The 20,086-nt window shown below is 46.3% G+C and overlaps 1 protein-coding gene across 1 annotated transcript in view; it reads left to right on the top strand.

The window, feature by feature from the left end:
* Positions 1-6,714: 6,714 nt before the first annotated feature.
* The window catches only part of LOC311150480 (phospholipid phosphatase-related protein type 5-like), a gene marked incomplete at both ends in the record, with an annotated part of 96,750 nt that continues 83,378 nt past the window's right edge, over positions 6,715-20,086 (top strand). Inside the window, one exon of the mRNA XM_084187978.1 lies at positions 6,715-6,918. Within this exon, the coding sequence (XP_084044104.1) occupies positions 6,715-6,918 (204 nt within the window). The remainder of the gene's footprint in view (positions 6,919-20,086) is intronic.

Below are 20,086 nucleotides of genomic sequence, written 5' to 3'. Positions count from 1 at the left end.
GTACGCAAGTATAAACACCATGGGACCACGCAGCCGTCATACCGCTCAGGAAGGAGACGCGTTCTGTCTCCTAGAGATGAACGTACTTTGGTGTGAAAAGTGCAAATCAATCCCAGAACAACAGCAAAGGACCTTGTGAAGATGCTGGAGGAAACAGGTACAAAAGTATCTATATCCACAGTAAAACGAGTCCTATATCTACATAACCTGAAAGGCCGCTCAGCAAGGAAGAAGCCACTGCTCCAAAACCGCCATAAAAAAACCAGACTACGGTTTGCAACTGCACATGGGGACGAAGATCGTACTTTTTGGAGAAATGTCCTCTGGACTGATGAAACAAAAATAGAACTGTTTGGCAATAAAGATCATCGTTTTGTTTGGAGGAAAATGGGGAAGGGTTGCAAACGAAGAACACCCTCCCAACCGTGAAACACGGGGGTGGCAGCATCATGCTGTGGGGGTGCTTTGCTGCAGGAGTGACTGGTGCACTAAAGAAAATAGATGGCATCATGAGGAAGGAAAATTATGTGGATATATTGAAGCAACAAGATCTCAAGAAGTTAAAGCTTGGTCGCAAATGGGTCTTCCAAATGGACAATGACCCCAAGCATACTTCCAAAGTTGTGGCAAAATGGCTTAAGGACAACAAAGTCAAGGTATTGGAGTGGCCATCACAAAGCCCTGACCTCAATCCTATAGAAAATGTGTGGGCAGAACTGAAAAAGCGTGTGCGACCAAGGAGGCCTACAAAACCTGACTCAGTTACACCAGCTCTGTCAGGAGGAATGGGACAAAATTCACCCAACTTATTGTGGGAAGCTTGTGGAATGCTACCCGAAACGTTTGACCCAAGTTAAACAATTTAAAGGCAATGCTACCAAATACTAATTGAGTGTATGTAAACTTTTGACCCACTGGGAATGTGATGAAAGAAGTAAAATGTAAAATAAATAATTCTCTCTACTATTATTCTGACCTTTCACATTCTGAAAATAAAGTGGTGATCCTAATGGACCTGAAACAGGGAATTTTTACTAGGATGAAATGTCAGGAATTGTGAAAAACTGAGTTTAAATGTATTTGGCTAAGGTGTATGTAAACTTCCGACTTCAACTGTACAGTCGTGGTCAAAAGATTTGAGAATGACACAAATATTAATTTTCACAAAGTCTGCTGCCTCAGTTTTTATGATGGCAATTTGCATATACTCCAGAACGTTATGAAGAGTGATCAGATTAATTGCAATTAATTGCAAAGTCCCTCTTTGCCATGAAAATGAACTTAATCCCAAGAAAACATTTCCACTGCATTTCAGCCCTGCCACAAAAGGACCAGCTGACATCATGTCAGTGATTCTCTCGTTAACACAGGTGAGAGTGTTACATTTACATTTACATTTACGTTTTTAGCAGACGCTCTTATCCAGAGCGACTTACAAATTGGTGCATTCACCCTATAGCCAGTGGGATAACCACTTTACAATTTTCTTTTTTTTCTTTTTTTTCTTCTTCTTCTTCTTCTTATTTTTTATTTTTTGGGGGGGGGGGGTAGAAGGATTACTTTATCCTATCCCAGGTATTCCTTAAAGAGGTGGGGGTTCAAATGTCTCCGGAAGGTGGTGAGTGACTCCGCTGTCCTGGCGTCGTGAGGGAGCTTGTTCCACCATTGGGGTGCCAGAGCAGCGAACAGTTTTGACTGGGCTGAGCGGGAACTATGCTTCCGCAGAGGAAGGGGAGCCAGCAGGCCAGAGGTGGATGAACGCAATGCCCTCGTTTGGGTGTAGGGACTGATCAGAGCCTGAAGGTACAGAGGTGCCGTTCCCCTCACTGCTCCATAGGCAAGAACCATGGTCTTGTAACGGATGCGAGCTTCAACTGGAAGCCAGTGGAGTGTGCAGAGGAGGGGGGTGACGTGAGAGAACTTGGGAAGGTTGAACACCAGACGGGCTGCGGCATTCTGGATGAGTTGTAGGGGTTTAATGGCACAGGCAGGGAGCCCAGCCAACAGCGAGTTGCAGTAATCCAGACGGGAGATGACAAGTGCCTGGATTAGGACCTGTGCCGCTTCCTGTGTAAGGCAGGGTCGTACTCTCCGAATGTTGTAGAGCATGAACCTGCAGGATCGGGTCACCGCCTTGATGTTAGCGGAGTACGACAGGGTGTTGTCCAGGGTCACGCCAAGGCTCTTCGCACTCTGGGAGGAGGACACAACGGAGTTGTCAACCGTGATGGCGAGATCATGGAACGGGCAGTCCTTCCCCGGGAGGAAGAGCAGCTCCGTCTTGCCAGGGTTCAGCTTGAGGTGGTGATCCGTCATCCATACTGATATGTCTGCCAGACATGCAGAGATGCGATTCGCCACCTGGTTATCAGAAGGGGGAAAGGAGAAGATTAGTTGTGTATCGTCAGCGTAGCAATGATAGGAGAGGCCATGTGAGGATATGACAGAGCCAAGTGACTTGGTGTATAGGGAGAAAAGGAGAGGGCCTAGAACTGAGCCCTGGGGGACACCAGTGGTGAGAGCACGTGGTGCGGAGACACCTTCTCGCCACGCCACTTGGTAGGAGCGACCGGTCAGGTAGGACGCAATCCAGGAGTGAGCCGCGCCGGAGATGCCCAGCTCGGAGAGGGTGGAGAGGAGGATCTGATGGTTCACAGTATGTTGATGAGGACAAGGCTGGAGATTACTCTGTCATGCTGATTGAGTTAGAATATCAGACTGGAAGCTTTAAAAGGAGGGTGGTGCTTGCAATCATTGTTCTTCCTCTGTTAACCATGGTTACCTGCAAGGAAACATGTGCCGTCATCATTGCTTTGCACAAAAGGGCTTCAGAGGCAAGGATATTGCTGCTAATAAGATTGCACCTAAATCAACCATTCATCGGATCATCAAGAACTTCAAGGAGAGAGGTTCAATTGTTGTGAAGAAGGCTTCAGGGCGCCCAAGAAAGTCCAGCAAGCGCCAGGACCATCTCCTAAAGTTGATTCAGCTGCGGGATCGGGGCACCACCAGTGCAGAGCTTGCTCAGGAATGGCAGCAGGCAGGTGTGAGTGCATCTGCACGCCCAGTGAGGCGAAGACTTTTGGAGGATGGCCTGGTGTCAAGAAGGTTAGCGAGGAAGCCACTTCTCTCCAGGAAAAACATCAGGGACAGACTAATATTCTGCAAAAGGTACAGGAATTGGACTGCTGAGGACTGGGGTAAAGTCATTTTCTCTGATGAATCCCCTTTCCGATTGTTTGGGGCATCCGGAAAAAAGCTTGTCTAGAGAAGACAAGGTGAGCGCTACCATCAGTCCTGTGTCATGCCAACAGTAAAGCATCCTGAGACCATTCATGTGTGAGGTTGCTTCTCAGCCAAGGGAGTGGGCTCACTCACAATTTTGCCTAATAACACAGCCATGAATAAAGAATGGTACCAACACATCCTCCGAGAGCAACTTCTCCCAACCATCGAAGAACAGTTTGGTGACAAACAATGCCTTTTCCAGCATGATGGAGCATCTTGCCATAAGGCAAAAGTGATAACTAAGTGGCTCGGGGAACAAAACATCGACATTTTGGGTCCATGGCCAGGAAACTCCCCAGACCTTAATCCCATTGAGAACTTGTGGTCAATCCTCAAGAGGCGGGTGGTCAAACAAAACCCCACAAATTCTGACAAACTCCAAGCATTGATTATGCAAGAATGGGCTGCCATCAGTCAGGATGTGGCCCAGAAGTTAATTGACAGCATGCCAGGGCGGATTGCAGAGGTCTTGAAAAAGAAGGGTCAACACTGCAAATATTGACTCTTTGCATAAACTTAATGTAATTGTCAATAAAAGCCTTTGACACTTATGGAATGCTTGTAATTATACTTCAGTATACCATAGTAATATCTGACAAAAATATCTAAAAACACTGAAACAGCAAACTTCGTGAAGACCAATACTTGTGTCATTCTCAAAACCTCTGACCACGACTGTATATACAGTGGGGAGAACAAGTATTTGATACACTGCCGATTTTGCAGGTTTTCCTACATACAAAGCATATAGAGGTCTGTAATTTGTATCATAGGTACACTTCAACTGTGAGAGACGGAATCTAAAACAAAAATCCAGAAAATCACATTGTATGATTTTTAAGTAATTAATTTGCATTTTATTGCATGACATAAGTATTTGATACATCAGAAAAGCAGAACTTAATATTTGGTACAGAAACCTTTGTTTGCAATTACAGAGATCATACGTTTCCTGTAGGTCTTGACCAGGTTTGCACACACTGCAGAGGGGATTTTGGCCCTCTCCTCCATACAGACCTTCTCCATATCCTTCAGGTTTCGGGGCTGTCGCTGGGCAATACGGACTTTCAGCTCCCTCCAAATATGTTCTATTGGGTTCAGGTCTGGAGACTGGCTAGGCCACTCCAGGACCTTGAGATGCTTCTTACGGAGCCACTTCTTAGTTGCCCTGGCTGTGTGTTTAGGGTTGTTGTCATGCTGGAAGACCCAGCCACGACCCATCTTCAATGCTCTTATTGAGGGGAGGAGGTTGTTGGCCAAGATCTCGCGATACATGGCCCCATCCATCCTCCCCTCAATACGGTGCAGTCGTCCTGTCCCCTTTGCAGAAAAGCATCGCCAAAGAATGATGTTTCCACCTCCATGCTTCACGGTTGGGATGGTGTTGTTGGAGTTGTACTCATCCTTCTTCTTCCTCCAAACACGGCGAGTGGAGTTTAGACCAAAAAGCTATATTATTGTCTCATCAGACCACATGACCTTCTCCCATTCCTCCTCTGGATCATCCAGATGGTCATTGGCAAACTTCAGACGGGCCTGGACATGCGATGGCTTGAGCAGGGGGACCTTGCGTGCGCTGCAGGATTTTAATCCATGACGGCGTAGTGTGTTACTAATGGTTTTCATTGAGACTGTGGTCCCAGCTCTCTTCAGGTCATTGACCAGGTCCTGCCGTGTAGTTCTGGGCTGATCCCTCACCTTCCTCATGATCATTGATGCCCCACAAGGTGAGATCTTGCATGGAGCCCCAGACCGAGGATGATTGACCGTCATCTAGAACTTCTTCCATTTTCTAATAATTGCGCCAACAGTTGTTGCATTCTCACCAAGCTGCTTGCCTATTGTCCTGTAGCCCATCCCAGCCTTGTGCAGGTCTACAATTTTATCCCTGATATCCTTACACAGCTCTCTGGTCTTGGCCATTGTGGAGAGGTTGGAGTCTGTTTGATTGAGTGTGTGGACAGGTGTCTTTTATACAGGTAACGAGTTCAAACAGGTGCAGTTAATACAGGTAATGAGTGGAGAACAGGAGGGCTTCTTAAAGAAAAACTAACAGGTCTGTGAGAGCCGGAATTCTTACTGGTTGATAGGTGATCAAATACTTATGTCATGCAATAAAATGCAAATTAATTACTTAAAAATCATACAATGTGATTTTCTGGATTTTTGTTTTAGATTCCGTCTCTCACAGTTGAAGTGTACCTATGATAAAAATTACAGACCTCTACATGCTTTGTAAGTAGGAAAACCTGCAAAATCGGCAGTGTATCAAATACTTGTTCTCCCCACTGTATATATATATATATATATATATATATATATATATATATATATATATATATATATATATATATATATATATACAGATCATGGTTTTATTGGTAAAATATTTTTATATATTCACAGATCATGGTTTTATTTGTGAGTTATGGTGAATATACACATGGATTGTGGGACATTATACAGACAAAACATTGAGAATTTTCTCACTCCATACTAGATGACCAGGCGTGTGTTTGTGTGTGTTGTGTGTGTGTGTGTGTGAAGAACATTGTCCATATGATTTGTTTTTGCTGCCAGGATGATCTATCTAAGTCAAAGATCTCATGACCTGAAATGCACAGTATAGTAGATCATCAACATCAGGAACTTTTTGGTGTAGCTAAACACTGACAAACTGTGGACCACCAAAGATTTTTGTAAAAAAATGTTTTTTTTTGTTTTTAGTCAAAAAGACCACTAGGAATTCAGCCAAAAAAGTTGTTTAATTTGATAGTTCCCAATATTCCCACAAATAAAAAGAGATGTGATCATATCTCAAAATGCAATCAAGGTATTAAATAATGTTATTTTCAAATACAATCTATTTTTGGGCTTAGCTGTGGTCAATTTGCGATGGACAAATTATTATAATTATTTTATCTCCGACAAAAATCGGACTTTGGCTGAATCTAGTTGCCTACAGATGTAGCTGCGGAACACATTAACGTTAAGAAGTGTATGGGACTTCTATAAACGTCATGTGGCTCATGGTCATGGTTGGCACGCTGTCACTCATCATCGCTCAAGGCGGGAAGAAGTCTGCATGCCACGCATATCTCTCGCGCCACGGAAGGAGAGTGTATTCCATCCCACGCGCTCATGTTCTAACCCGCCCCACAGTCTTTTTCTATCCTAGCGCTCACTCTCGCATGGACCTCTGAGCGGTGTCAAGACTGAGCTCGCCTATTCACCCAACACAATGTTTTATGGATTATCTTCCATTGTAGTAGCGAGAGATAGATGTGGATGGAACGCGGAGCGAGGTGGAGTACTGGACGGGTTACAGCAGTAGCCTAAAAACCGGGCGGCTGTGGGTTCCATTCAACCGGGGTTTTCTGATGCCCGTGGATCTCGTGGGGCTCAGTTCGCTTCACCTCTGTGACCATGCTTTACTTCCAGCTGGTGATCATGGCTGGGACTGTCATGTTGGCATACTACTTTGAGTACACCGACACTTTCAACGTGCACGTCCAAGGGTTTTTCTGCTATGACAATGCCTACACCAAGCCCTACCTTGGACCCGAGGCGTCCAGCGCTGTACCTCCTGCCATACTTTACGCAGTGGTCTGCGGATTGCCGTTGCTTTTGGTGAGTTTTGGGAAATGGGCAAATGTATGGATAAGGAAGGCATAAACTAATGGACACACCAACTGCATAGGGATGAACCACACAAATGTACAACTTTAGGTTAAAACAGTAGCAGTGGAACAGGTCTCCTTTAGGAAAGAGGTATTCTGACCTCAATGGTGCAACCAGTCTAGGTAAACATTCAATATTTGTTTTGCTACATTGGTAAATAATCGATGGAGATTAGTCGTGCCAACCATATATCTTATTGATAAGCCATACACTATATCCCCGTTGCTCTTACATGCCTTATACTATGGAGCACTGTGTTGTACCCTTTTGACAGTCCCCCTGGATGTATTCAGGTGTTTCATGACATGTAACATTCTACTGGGCAAAAACTGGTTGAATCAACGTTGTTTCCACGTCATTTCAACAACAAAAAAAATCTATGTGATGAAGTTAAATCAATGTGGAAAACTAATTGGATTTGGGGAAAATGGTGCTGAGTTATTAGTGCTTTTTGAGGTCAGCTCCGTTCGATTATAAGAAAATTATCATTGTTTTCAAATGTTTTTATTTATTTAAACAACAACATTAAATGCACTATGCATTTTGTGGGTTGAATGCTGTAACAACACATGATAAAACAATTAATAAAATCCCCATGATGGTAGTGACTGCTCATTACTGCTTATTTACATTTGAGTCATTTTAGCAGACACTCTTATCCAGAGTGACTTACAGTTAGTGAGTGCATACATTTTGCATACTGGCCCCCCATGGGAAACGAACCCACAACCCTGGCGTTGCAAGCGCCGTGCTCTACCAACTGAGCTACAGGGGACTTATCACTTATTAAACATAGTTTATTCACATTACTTTACTTTAATAAAATATTTCAGTTGTTATGTACAAGGGTTAGAATGGTTCAGGGAACAGAACCTAAAACTGGAAAATAACGATATTGCTTGAGAAACAAAACCCACACCGGAAGCGAAAGTGGTCTATACTGTTCCAGAAGAGAAACATTATTTTAAAAGCATGGGAACCGCTTAATAACGTTATTTTACGTTCCGTGTATATTTTTCCTGTCCCACAAAAATCGCAACACAGCGCCTATGTAAAGCCCTCACTCTGTCACTCAGAAACTTATTCCGGCTTCTGCCTGTCAGCTGGAAATCTTGTGCCAGTGGGTGTGCTTGTGTGTGTAGGCTACATGCCCCTCCCCTCTGAAGCATAGGTTACTGTAGCCTACTGACCACGTTACAAGCGTGATTCAAAAACTAGGGAGAGATGTTTAGAATAATGCATTAACTTTTTCAATGCTAGTTAACGATACTATACTTATCACGTTTCACATTGGGTTTATTAACTCCAAAAGGTAAGACTTGTTTTTAATTCTAGTGCTGCACACACAAGCATGTTAGCTACCGTAGCTAGCTAGCTAACGTTTGCTCTGGTCCAACATTAAACCAACTTGGAAGTTCAAAGACATTCAAAGTTCCTCCATAGAAGCCGCTCCTCCTTAGGTATAATCTGTGGGCCAAATTCAGATAATGCATGTCATCACAAGATGCCCAGCTCTTCAAGGCAAGCTTCCTCCATCCTCTCTCTCTCACTCTCTCCTCACCCGCAACATTTTTGTTGCATCTCGCGCCCTACACTGTGACTGGCAGCACAGTGTGTGGGTTTGTCTTTCATTATGATTAAACCATGCTGTTACGGAAAAATACAATTAGCTCTTAACGCTCCACAGTATGCTGCTCTATCCTCACTGATTGGTGAAGTAATTTAATGTTGAGCTAAATGTAAAAAAAAAAAAAAAAAAGGAACAGGAAGGAACGATATAAACCGGTACCTTTTTGGGGTTCTAACTGGTTCAGAACTTTATTTTGCTGGTCGGAACAGTGGAACGGAATGAAAAAAATTATGGTTCTGTTCAGAACAAAACGATTGGAAAATACACTGAACAAATATATAAACACAACATGTAAAGTGTTGGTCCCATTATCATGAGCTGGTATAAAAGATCCCAGAAGTGTTCCATACGCACTAAAATATTATTTATCTCAAATTTTGTGCACAAATTTGTTTACATCCCTGTTAGCTTTTGCCAAGATACTCCATCCACCTGACAGGCGTGGCGTATCAAGAAGCTGATTAAACAGCATGATCATTACACAGGTGCACCTTGTGCTGGGGACAATAAAAGGCTACTCTAAAATGTGCAGTTTTGTCAAACAACACATGCCACAGATGTCTCAAGTTTTGAGGGAGAGTGCAATTGGCATGCTGAATGCAGGAATGTCCACCAGAGCTGTTGCCAGAGAATGTAATGTTCATTTCTCTACCATAAGCTACCTCCAATGTCGTTTTAAAGAATTTGGCAGTATGTCCAACTGGCCTCAAAACGGCAGACCACGTGTATTGCGTTGTGTGGGCGAGTGGTTTGCTGATGTCAACATTGAGAACAGAGTGCCCTATGGTGGCGGTGGGGTTATGGTATGGGCAGGCATAAGCAATGGACAACGAACACACCTTCATTTTATCGATGGCAATTTGAATGCACAGAGATACCGTGACGAGATCCTGAGGCCAATTGTCGTGCAATTCATCCGCCAGCATCACCTCATGTTTCAGCATGATAATGCACAGCCCCATATCGCAAGGATCTGTACACAATTCCTGGAAGCTGAAAATGTCCCAGTTCTTCCATGTTCTGCATAATCACCAGACATGTCACCCATTGAGCGTGTTTGGGATGCTCTGGATCAACGTGTACGACAGCGTGTTCCAGTTCCCGCCAATATCCAGAAACTTCGCACAGCCATTGAAGAGGAGCGGGACAACATTCCACAGGACACAATCAACAGCCTGATCAACTCTATGTGAAGGAGATATGTCACGCTGCAAGATGCAAATGGTGGTCACACCAGATACTTACTGGTTTTCTGATCCATACCCCTACCTTTTTTTAAGGTATCTGTGACCAACGGATGCATATCTGTATTCCCAGTCATGTGAAATCCATAGATTAGGGCCTAATGAATTTATTTCAATTGACTGATTTCCTTAAATGAACTGTAACTCAGTCAAATCTTTTAAATGGTTGCATGTTGCGTTTATATTTTATTTCAGAATAATTTTGGTTCCAACCCCTGGTTGTGTATATTACATTTGTTTTATTTGATTACTTTATTATTTCATTCCAAATCATGTGTCTATCGGTTCACCTGTGTATTTATACCCTCACTTCCCTGTGTTCCCTTGCTCAGTTTTCTCTGCTAGTTTCTCTATGTCCAGCAGTACTACTCAGTGTCTGATCGGAGATCTATGTACAGGTACTTGAGGAGTGTTCTCCCTGTTTCATTATTTGTTTCAGTCTTAGGTAGTGTTTCGTATTTTGGCTGTCAGCCAGTTTTTGGAGACTTATTTGCTCCGCCTTTCTTTTATCGTAATAAGTCCGTTATTTTGTATTTTGGCTTTGGGACCACCAGTAAAGATCCTTGTTTCACCATCTCTGCCTACTGCCTACTGTATATCCTGCACGGCACCTGGGTCACATCTCACCTCAACCCTTACGGTAATGTTCCATATAAATAGATGTATGTCTGTGCTTCAAGCAGATGTCTGACAGGAATAGTGAAGTCACCATATGGCCAAATAGAACTAAGGCATAATGTCACTTTTAATATAGTCATGCAGGTGCTGTACTCTGCTGTTTTGGATTTAGCCTTAAAAAACAGCTAGATGCATTGGGTAACAAGGAAATATTAAAATATTGGTTAAATACTAAATATAATGTAATTATTTGCCGTGGCCCATGGGCACTGCCATTTGCCAAACCTATCTGGTTTATTTGTGAAAAACACAGCCAAACCCTGTCTATGAATATACTCATATTCTTATACTTCTCTCTTCTTATCTGTCAAGATATGGTCCATTTGTCAAGATGTGGTCATCTTTAGTGGTCCCCTGAGTCATGACACCCACCTTTAGGGCTGTGGCGTTCACGAAATTCTGTCAGCCGGTGATTGTCAAGCAAAAAGCTGTCGGTCTCATGGTAATTGACCGTTAATTAACATAAACACATTTAGCATCTCCTGGTTTCCACACATAGCCTACAAGCCATTTTAAAAAGTCTAATAAATCCATGTAATATAGTCTACACCTTCACAATAAATCCATTATTCATTTTAGACAGGTCTAAAGAAGCATGATATGAAGAAAATGTAGTCTATTTCAGAAGAAAATAATAGCATACTCTGAGTTGTCCTTATGTTAGGTCCTGATGTGGCTATGCCAAATGGTTGTGGGCTACACTAGTTCATTTAGCAGACAAGATTTGCTTATAATTCCGTGGCATTATTTTATATTATTTTATAGCATGAAGAATACAATTGAACAAAGCTGAATAAAATATACATATTTTCTCCAAACGTTTTGAGGGAGTGCGCACATGCGGCTATTCTGTGTTGAGCGGTTAACAAAGAAATAGGTACTCCTATGCTTAATTTAGAGTTATTAATGTAACTTGAGTTGTTCTACAAACATTTGGCTATACAGTGGCTTGCGAAAGTATTCACCCCCCTTGGCATTTTTCCTATTTTGTTGCCTTACAACCTGGAATTAAAATGGATTTTTGGGGGGTTTATATCATTTGATTTACACAGCATACCTACCACTTTGAAGATGCAAAATATTTTATCTTGTGAAACAAACAAGAAATAAGACAAAAAAAACCTGAAAACTTGAGCGTGCATAACTATTCACCCCCCCAAAGTCCCTGCCGATTAAAAACATCCCCACAGCATGATGCTGCCACCACCATGCTTCACTGTGGGGATGGTGTTCTCGGGGTGATGAGAGGTGTTGGGTTTGCGCCAGACATTGTGTTTTCCTTGATGGCCAAAAAGCTAAATTTTTGTCTCATCTGACCAGAGTACCTTCTTCCATATGTTTGGGGAGTCTCCCACATGCCTTTTGGCGAACACCAAACGTGTTTGCTTATATTTGTCTTTAAGCAATGGCTTTTTTCTGGCCACTCTTCCGTAAAGCCCAGCTCTGTGGAGTGTACAGCTTAAAGTGGTCCTATGGACAGATACTCCAATCTCCACTGTGGAGCTTTGCAGCTCCTTCAGGGTTATCTTTGGTCTCTTTGTTGCCTCTCTGATTAATGCCCTTGCCTGGTCCGTGAGTTTTGGTGGGTGGCCCTCTCTTGGCAGGTTTGTTGTGGTGCCATATTCGTTCCATTTTTTAATAATGGATTTAATGGTGCGCCATGGGATGTTCAAAGTTTCGGATATTTTTTAATAACCCAACCCTGATCTATACCTTGGTCTTCATGGTGCCGCTTGCTTGGTGGTGCCCCTTGCTTAGTGGTGTTGTAGACTCTGGGGCCTTTCAGAACAGGTGTATATATACTGAGATCATGTGACAGATCATGTGACACTTAGATTGCACACAGGTGGACTTTATTTAACTAATTATGTGACTTCTGAAGGTAATTGGTTGCACCAGATCTTATTTAGGGTCTTCATAGCAAAGGGGGTGAATACATATGCACGCACCACTTTTCCTTTATTTATTTTTTATAATTTTTTGAAATTGTAAGGCTGCATGACTAATGATGATTAGAAAAAAGTTGCTTGAAAGGCATGAGCTCTGCTTTGTTTTTTTGCGCAAGATGTACACACTCCAATAGTCTCTCATTCAAGATTTGACATGCACTTGATAATGCCTCGAATTTCTCGGCGGCATCCCCTTTGTGGCTGTAATCCACCCTAAAAAAATCCATGCCTTTTGTGGCCCGGAGTGTTGCGTTGTGCCCTTCTCCTTGATTGTCCGAAGCATCTCTCACTCACACGGCTCTCCATCAGGTGATCGGGTCTTTCTCACAGGCTACAAGTTAAGACAGACACAGAGGACGCAACTGCGCGCATCCTTATCCAATTCCGAGGTGCATATTGAAGATATTGGAAGAACTGTCCACATTTACTTTTCGTCAGCCAACAAGATGAGTAGGCCTAATGAACAGCTAAAGCACTAGCCTATGTCAATCTACTATCCCCCATAGTACAAAAGTCGACCTATTATATTCTGTGCGAGAAATAAATATTCCAAACATAGTCTGGGACAGTTTTGGGATGCAATAGATCCCAAATTAATACAACCATTAGCAACAGATCAGAACGTTTGGCTTAAAATGTTGATAAACTATTAGGCTATTTCTTCACATTATAAGCGCAGCAATGCACACATGGTAGTAGGCTATAAGTGCGAATGTTCCATTAGCGGAAAACACCATTATCAAAAGTGACAGCAAATGCAATTATGCATGTAATGCTCATGTGTGCATTTTTATGGTGAAAATGATCTTCCCCAAACTTGAAACTCATGCGCTGCTTATACAGTGAGGGAAAAAAGTATTTGATCCCCTGCTGATTTTGTACGTTTGCCCACTGACAAAGAAATGATCAGTCTATAATTTTAATGGTAGGTTTATTTGAACAGTGAGAGACAGAATAACAACAACAAAAAATCCAGAAAAACGCATGTCAAAAATGTTATAAATTGATTTGCATTTTAATGAGGGAAATAAGTATTTGACCCCCTCTCAATCAGAAAGATTTCTGGCTCCCAGGTGTCTTTTATACAGGTAACGAGCTGAGATTAGGAGCACACTCTTAAAGGGAGTATAAAAGACACCTGTCCACAGAAGCAATCAATCAATCAGATTCCAAACTCTCCACCATGGCCAAGACCAAAGAGCTCTCCAAGGATGTCAGAGACAAGATTGTAGACCTACACAAGGCTGGAATGGGCTACAAGACTACAAGACCATTGCCAAGCAGCTTGGTGAGAAGGTGACAACAGTTGGTGTGATTATTCGCAAATGGAAGAAACACAAAATAACTGTCAATCTCCCTCGGCCTGGGGCTCCATGCAAGATCTCATCTCGTGGAGTTGCAATGATGTCAATGGCTGATGTGGATGTGGTGTAGGAGTCAGGCGCAGGACACAGAAGCTACTTCCAACAGACTTTACTAGAGGACACGACAATAGAAGAAAAGGGCCTCAACAAAACAAGGAGGCGAGCGATTACGCAACAGTGCGCAAAAACACTCCAATGCACAAGCAATACGCAAAAGTGCGTCTGGACTCTAAACACAATAGAGCAAAATACCAGCACCTACGGACAGGCGGAACAATTACACACAACTCACTACAAACAAAACGAGACACTTATAGGGAACATAATTAACACTAACAGGAAACAGGTGAACAAGGAAGACAAAACCAAACCAACATCGATAACATACAACGGTGGCAGCTAGTACTCCGGGGACGACGACCGCCGAAGCCTGCCCGAGCAAGGAGGAGGAGCAGCCTCGGCCGAAACCGTGACAGTACCCCCCCCTTGACGCGCGGCTCCAGCCGTGCGCCGACCCCGGCCTCGGGGACGACCAGGAGGACGCGGAGCAGGGCGCGTGGGATGACCACGGTGGAACTCAGTCAGGAGAGATGGGTCTAAGATGTCCCTCCTCGGCACCCAGCACCGTTCTTCCGGGCCGTACCCCTCCCACTCCACGAGATACTGGAGACCCCCCATCCGACGTCTCGAATCCAAGATGGACCGAACTGTGTACGCCGGAGCCCCCTCGATGTCCAATGGGGGCGGAGGAGTCTCACTTATCTCACAGTCCTGGAGTGGACCAGCTACCACCGGCCTGAGAAGAGACACATGGAACGAGGGGTTAATGTGATAATCAATAGGCAGTTGTAACCTGTAACACACCTCGTTCAACCTCCTCAGGACTTTAAATGGCCCCACAAACCGCCGACCCAGCTTCCGGCAGGGCAGGAGGAGGGGCAGGTTTCGAGTTGAGAGCCAGACTCGATCTCCAGGTGCGTACACCGGACCCTCACTGCGGTGGAGATCGGCGCTCGCCTTTTGTCGACGGATGGCCCGCTGCAGATGGACATGTGCAGCGTTCCACGTCTCCTCCGAGCGCCGCACCCACTCATCCACAGCAGGAGCCTCGATCTGGCTCTGATGCCATGGTGCCAGAACCGGCTGATACCCTAACACACATTGGAAAGGGGTTAGGTTGGTGGAGGAGTGGTGGAGAGAGTTCTGTGCCATCTCTGCCCAGGGGATATACCTCGCCCACTCCTCCGGCCGGCCCTAGCAATACGATCTCAGAAACCTACCCACATCCTGGTTCACTCTTTCTACCTGCCCATTGCTCTCTGGGTGGTACCCCGAGGTAAGGCTCACCGAGACCCCCAAGCGCTCCATGAACGCCCTCCAGACTCTGGAGGTGAACTGGGGACCTCGATCAGACACTATATCCTCGGGCACCCCGTAGTGCCGAAAGACGTGGGTGAACAGTGCCTCAGCGGTCTGTAGGGCAGTAGGGAGACCCGGCATTGGGAGGAGACGACAGGCCTTCGAGAACCGATCCACAACGACCAGTATAGTGGTATGCCCCTGAGAGGGGGGAAGGTCTGTAACGAAATCCACCGAGAGGTGAGCCCAGGGTCGTAGTGGAACGGGCAAGGGTTGTAACTTTCCCCTGGGCAGGTGTCTAGGCGCCTTACACTGGGCGCACACCGAGCAGGAGGAGACATAAACCCTCACATCCCTGGCTAACGTTGGCCACCAGTACTTTGCGCTAAGGCAGTGCACTGTCCAGCCAATACCTGGATGTCCAGAGGAGGGGGACGTATGAGCCCAATAAATCAGACGATCCCGAACCTCGAGCGGAACGTACGTCCGACCCACAGGACACTTTGGGGGACTAGGGTCGGTACGCAACGCCCGCTCGATTTCTGCATCGACCTCCCACACTACCGGTGCCACCAGACAAGACTCCGACAGGATGGGAGTGGGCTCAATGGACCTCTCCTCTGTGTCATACCGCCTGGACAGGGCGTCTGCCTTACCGTTCTGGGACCCAGGGATGTACGTTATTTTAAACACGAACCGGGTTAGAAACATGTTCCACCGAGCCTGACGAGGGTTCAATCTCCTAGCTGCCCGGATGTACTCCAGGTTACGGTGGTCAGTCAAAATGAGAAAAGGGTGTTGAGCCCCCTCAAGCCAATGCCTCCACACCTTTAGGGCCTGTACCACGGCTAACAGCTCCCTATCCCCTACGTCATAATTTCGCTCCGCCGGGCTGAGCTTCTTGGAATAAAAAGCACAGGGGCGGAGTTTAGGTGGCGTGCTGGACCGTTGCGATAGTACGGCCCCAATACCGGCCTCTGACGCATCCACCTCTACCTGGAATGGTAAAGCGGGGTCCGGATGCGCCTGCACCGGAGCCGAAGTGAACAGGTCCTTCAGTCTCCCAAATGCCCTGTCCGCCTCAGCTGACCACTGCAAACGCACCGGGCCCCCCTTCAGCAGGGACGTTATGGGAGCTGCCACCTGTCCAAAACCCCGGATAAACCTCCGGTAGTAATTTGCAAAACCCAAGAACTGCTGCACCTCTTTAACCGTGGTTGGGGTTTGCCAATTACGCACGGCTGACACACGGTCAACCTCCATCCTCACCCCTGACGCGGACAACCGATAACCCAAAAAGGAGACCGACTCCTGGAAAAACAGACATTTCTCTGTCTTGACATACAAGTCGTGCTCCAACAGCCTCCCCAACACTCGGCGCACCAGGGCTACATGCTCGGCTCGGGTAGAAGAGTACACTAGAATGTCGTCAATGTACACGATCACACCTTGCCCCTGCATGTCCCGGAAGATCTCGTTCACAAAGGATTGGAAGACTGAAGGAGCATTCATCAACCCGTATGGCATGACGAGATACTCGTAATGACCCGAGGTGGTACTAAATGCTGTCTTCCATTCATCGCCCTCCCTATTGCGCACCAAGTTGTAGGCGCTCCTGAGATCTAGTTTTGTGAAGAAACGCACTCCGTGTAATGATTCCATCATAGTCGCAATCAGAGGGAGTGGATAACTGTATTTCACAGTGATCTGATTGAGACTACGGTAATCAATACACGGGCGCAACCCTCCATCCTTCTTCTTCACAAAAAAGAAGCTCGAGGACACAGGGGAGGTGGAGGGCCGTATGTATCCCTGTCTCAGAGACTCGGCTATGTAAGTCTCCATAGCCCCCTTCTCCTCTTGAGACAGAGGATACACATGGCTCCGCGGAAGCGCTGCTCCTGCCTGGATGTCTATCGCACAATCCCCCTGTCTATGAGGAGGCAACCGCGTCGCCCTCGTCTTGCTAAACACGAGTGCTACATCCTCATACTCAGGGGGAATGTGCATTGCGGGCACTTGGTTCGGACTCTCCACCGAGGTCGCCCCCACGGAAACACCTAGACATCGCCCTACACACTGGGCAGACCACTCCTTGAGAGCCCTCTGTTGCCACGAAATGGAGGGATTATGGGTAATCAACCAGGGAAGCCCCAGCACCACTGGATACGCAGGAGAGTCGATCAGATATAACTGAATAGTTTCCTCATGACCCCCCTGCGTACTCATCCTAAGTGGTGCTGTGACCTCCCTAATCAACCCCGATCCCAACGGGCGGCTATCTAGTGCATGGACAGGGAAGGGAGCATCAACAGGAAGGAGGGGAATCCCTAACTTTACACAAAAATTCAGATCAACAAAATTCCCAGCTGCGCCTGAATCTACTAGCGCCTTATGCTGGGAATGAGGTGCAACCTGTGGAAATTTTACAGGTATACATAAGTGAACAACAGAGAGCTCTGGGTAAGTGGGGTGCCTACTCACCTGGAAGGACTCCCCAGTGCGTGGCCTGTTGTCCCTTCCCCCTGGAGACCCTCCCCAGCACCTAGCCGCAGTGTGCCCTCCACGGCCACAGTTGGTGCAGGGGACGGCCCCCTCGGGCTCCTTCTCCTCCTCTCTCTAGCGCCAGCACCCCCGAGCTCCATAGAGCTCGGCTCGGAGGTGCTGGAGGATGGAATGGACGGCCCCCACTCGGGACGTCCGCGGGTGGCCAGCAGGGTGTCGAGACGGATGGACATGTCCACCAACTGGTCGAACGATAGGTTGGTGTCCCTGCAGGCCAGCTCTCTCCGAACGTCCTCCCGTAGACTGCATCGATAGTGGTCGATGAGGGCCTGCTCATTCAACCCCGCATCCGCCGCTAGAGCCCGGAATTCCAGGGCGAACTCCTGTGCGCTCCTCTTCCCCTGTCGGAGGTGGAATAGACGCTCCCCCGCCGCTTTCCCCTCAGGTGGATGGTCGAACACTGCCCTGAAGCGGCGGGAGAACTCCGCGTAGGTGATGGTGGCGGCGTCTATTCCCCTCCATTCAGCGTTGGCCCACTCCAACACCTTGCCGGAGAGACAGGAGATGAGGGCGGGAACGCTCTCGTATCCCGAGGGCGCCGGGTGTATAGTGGGCAGGTAGAGTTCCACCTGCAGGAGGAACCCCTGACACCCGGCTGTGGCGCCATCATACGCCCTCGGGAGCGAGAGCCGAATCCCACTGGATTCTGGAGCTTGGATGGGAGGACTGACCGATGGTGGTGGTAAGGTCGGAGGAGGTGTGGGCACTCCTCTGGTCTCCCATCGGTGCAGAGTGTTGATCACGTCCTGCAGGGCGGACCCGAGTTGAAGGATCCGGTCGTCTTGCCCGCTGACGCGCTCCTCCAGCGACTCGGGTGCTGCTGCTGCTCCTGCTGACTCCATGATGGTGTGTAATTCTGTCAATGGCTGATGTGGATGTGGTGTAGGAGTCAGGCGCAGGACACAGAAGCTACTTCCAACAGACTTTACTAGAGGACACGACAATACAAAGAAAAGGGCCTCAACAAAACAAGGAGGCGAGCGATTACGCAACAGTGCGCAAAAACACTCCAATGCACAAGCAATACGCAAAAGTGCGTCTGGACTCTAAACACAATAGAGCAAAATACCAGCACCTACGGAGAGGCGGAACAATTACACACAACTCACTACAAACAAAACGAGACACTTATAGGGAACATAATTAACACTAACAGAAAACAGGTGAACAAGGAAGACAAAACCAAACCAACATCGATAACATACAACGGTGGCAGCTAGTACTCCGGGGACGACGACCGCCGAAGCCTGCCCGAGCAAGGAGGAGGAGCAGCCTCGGCCGAAACCGTGACAAATGATAATGAGAACGGTGAGGAATCAGCCCAGAACTACACGGGAGGATCTTGTCAATGATCTCAAGGCAGCTGGGACCATAGTCACCAAGAAAACAATTGGTAAAACACTATGCCGTGAAGGACTGAAATCCTGCAGCGCCCGCAAGGTCCCCCTGCTCAAGAAAGCACATATACAGTGGGGGAAAAAAGTATTTAGTCAGCCACCAATTGTGCAAGTTCTCCCACTTAAAAAGATGAGAGAGGCCTGTAATTTTCATCATAGGTACACGTCAACTATGACAGACAAAATGAGGAAAAAAAATCCAGAAAACACATTGTAGGATTGTTAATGAATTTATTTACAAATTATGGTGGAATATAAATATTTGGTCAATAACAAAAGTTTCTCAATACTTGTTATATACCCTTTGTTGGCAATGACACAGGTCAAACGTTTTCTGTAAGTCTTCACAAGGTTTTCACACACTGTTGCTGGTATTTTGGCCCATTCCTCCATGCAGATCTCCTCTAGAGCAGTGATGTTTTCGGACTTTCAACTCCCTCCAAAGATTGTCTATGGGGTTGAGATCTGGAGACTGGCTAGGCCACTCCAGGACCTTGAAATGCTTCTTACGAAGCCACTCCTTCGTTGCCCGGGCGGTGTGTTTGGGATCATTGTCATGCTGAAAGACCCAGCCACGTTTCATCTTCAATGCCCTTGCTGATGGAAGGAGGTTTTCACTCAAAATCTCACGATACATGGCCCCATTCATTCTTTCCTTTACACGGATCAGTCGTCCTGGTCCCTTTGCAGAAAAACAGCCCCAAAGCATGATGTTTCCACCCCCATGCTTCACAGTAGGTATGGTGTTCTTTGGATGCAACTCAGCATTCTTTGTCCTCCAAACACGACGAGTTGAGTTTTTACCAAAAAGTTCTATTTTGGTTTCATCTGACCATATGACATTCTCCCAATCCTTTTCTGGATCATCCAAATGCACTCTAGCAAACTTCAGACGGGCCTGGACATGTACTGGCTTAAGCAGGGGGACACG

The sequence above is a fragment of the Coregonus lavaretus genome (genome assembly GCF_964263955.1).
Source record: "Coregonus lavaretus genome assembly, chromosome: 23".
Classification (NCBI taxonomy): domain Eukaryota; kingdom Metazoa; phylum Chordata; class Actinopteri; order Salmoniformes; family Salmonidae; genus Coregonus; species Coregonus lavaretus.
This window is presented reverse-complemented; position numbering and strand designations above follow the sequence as displayed.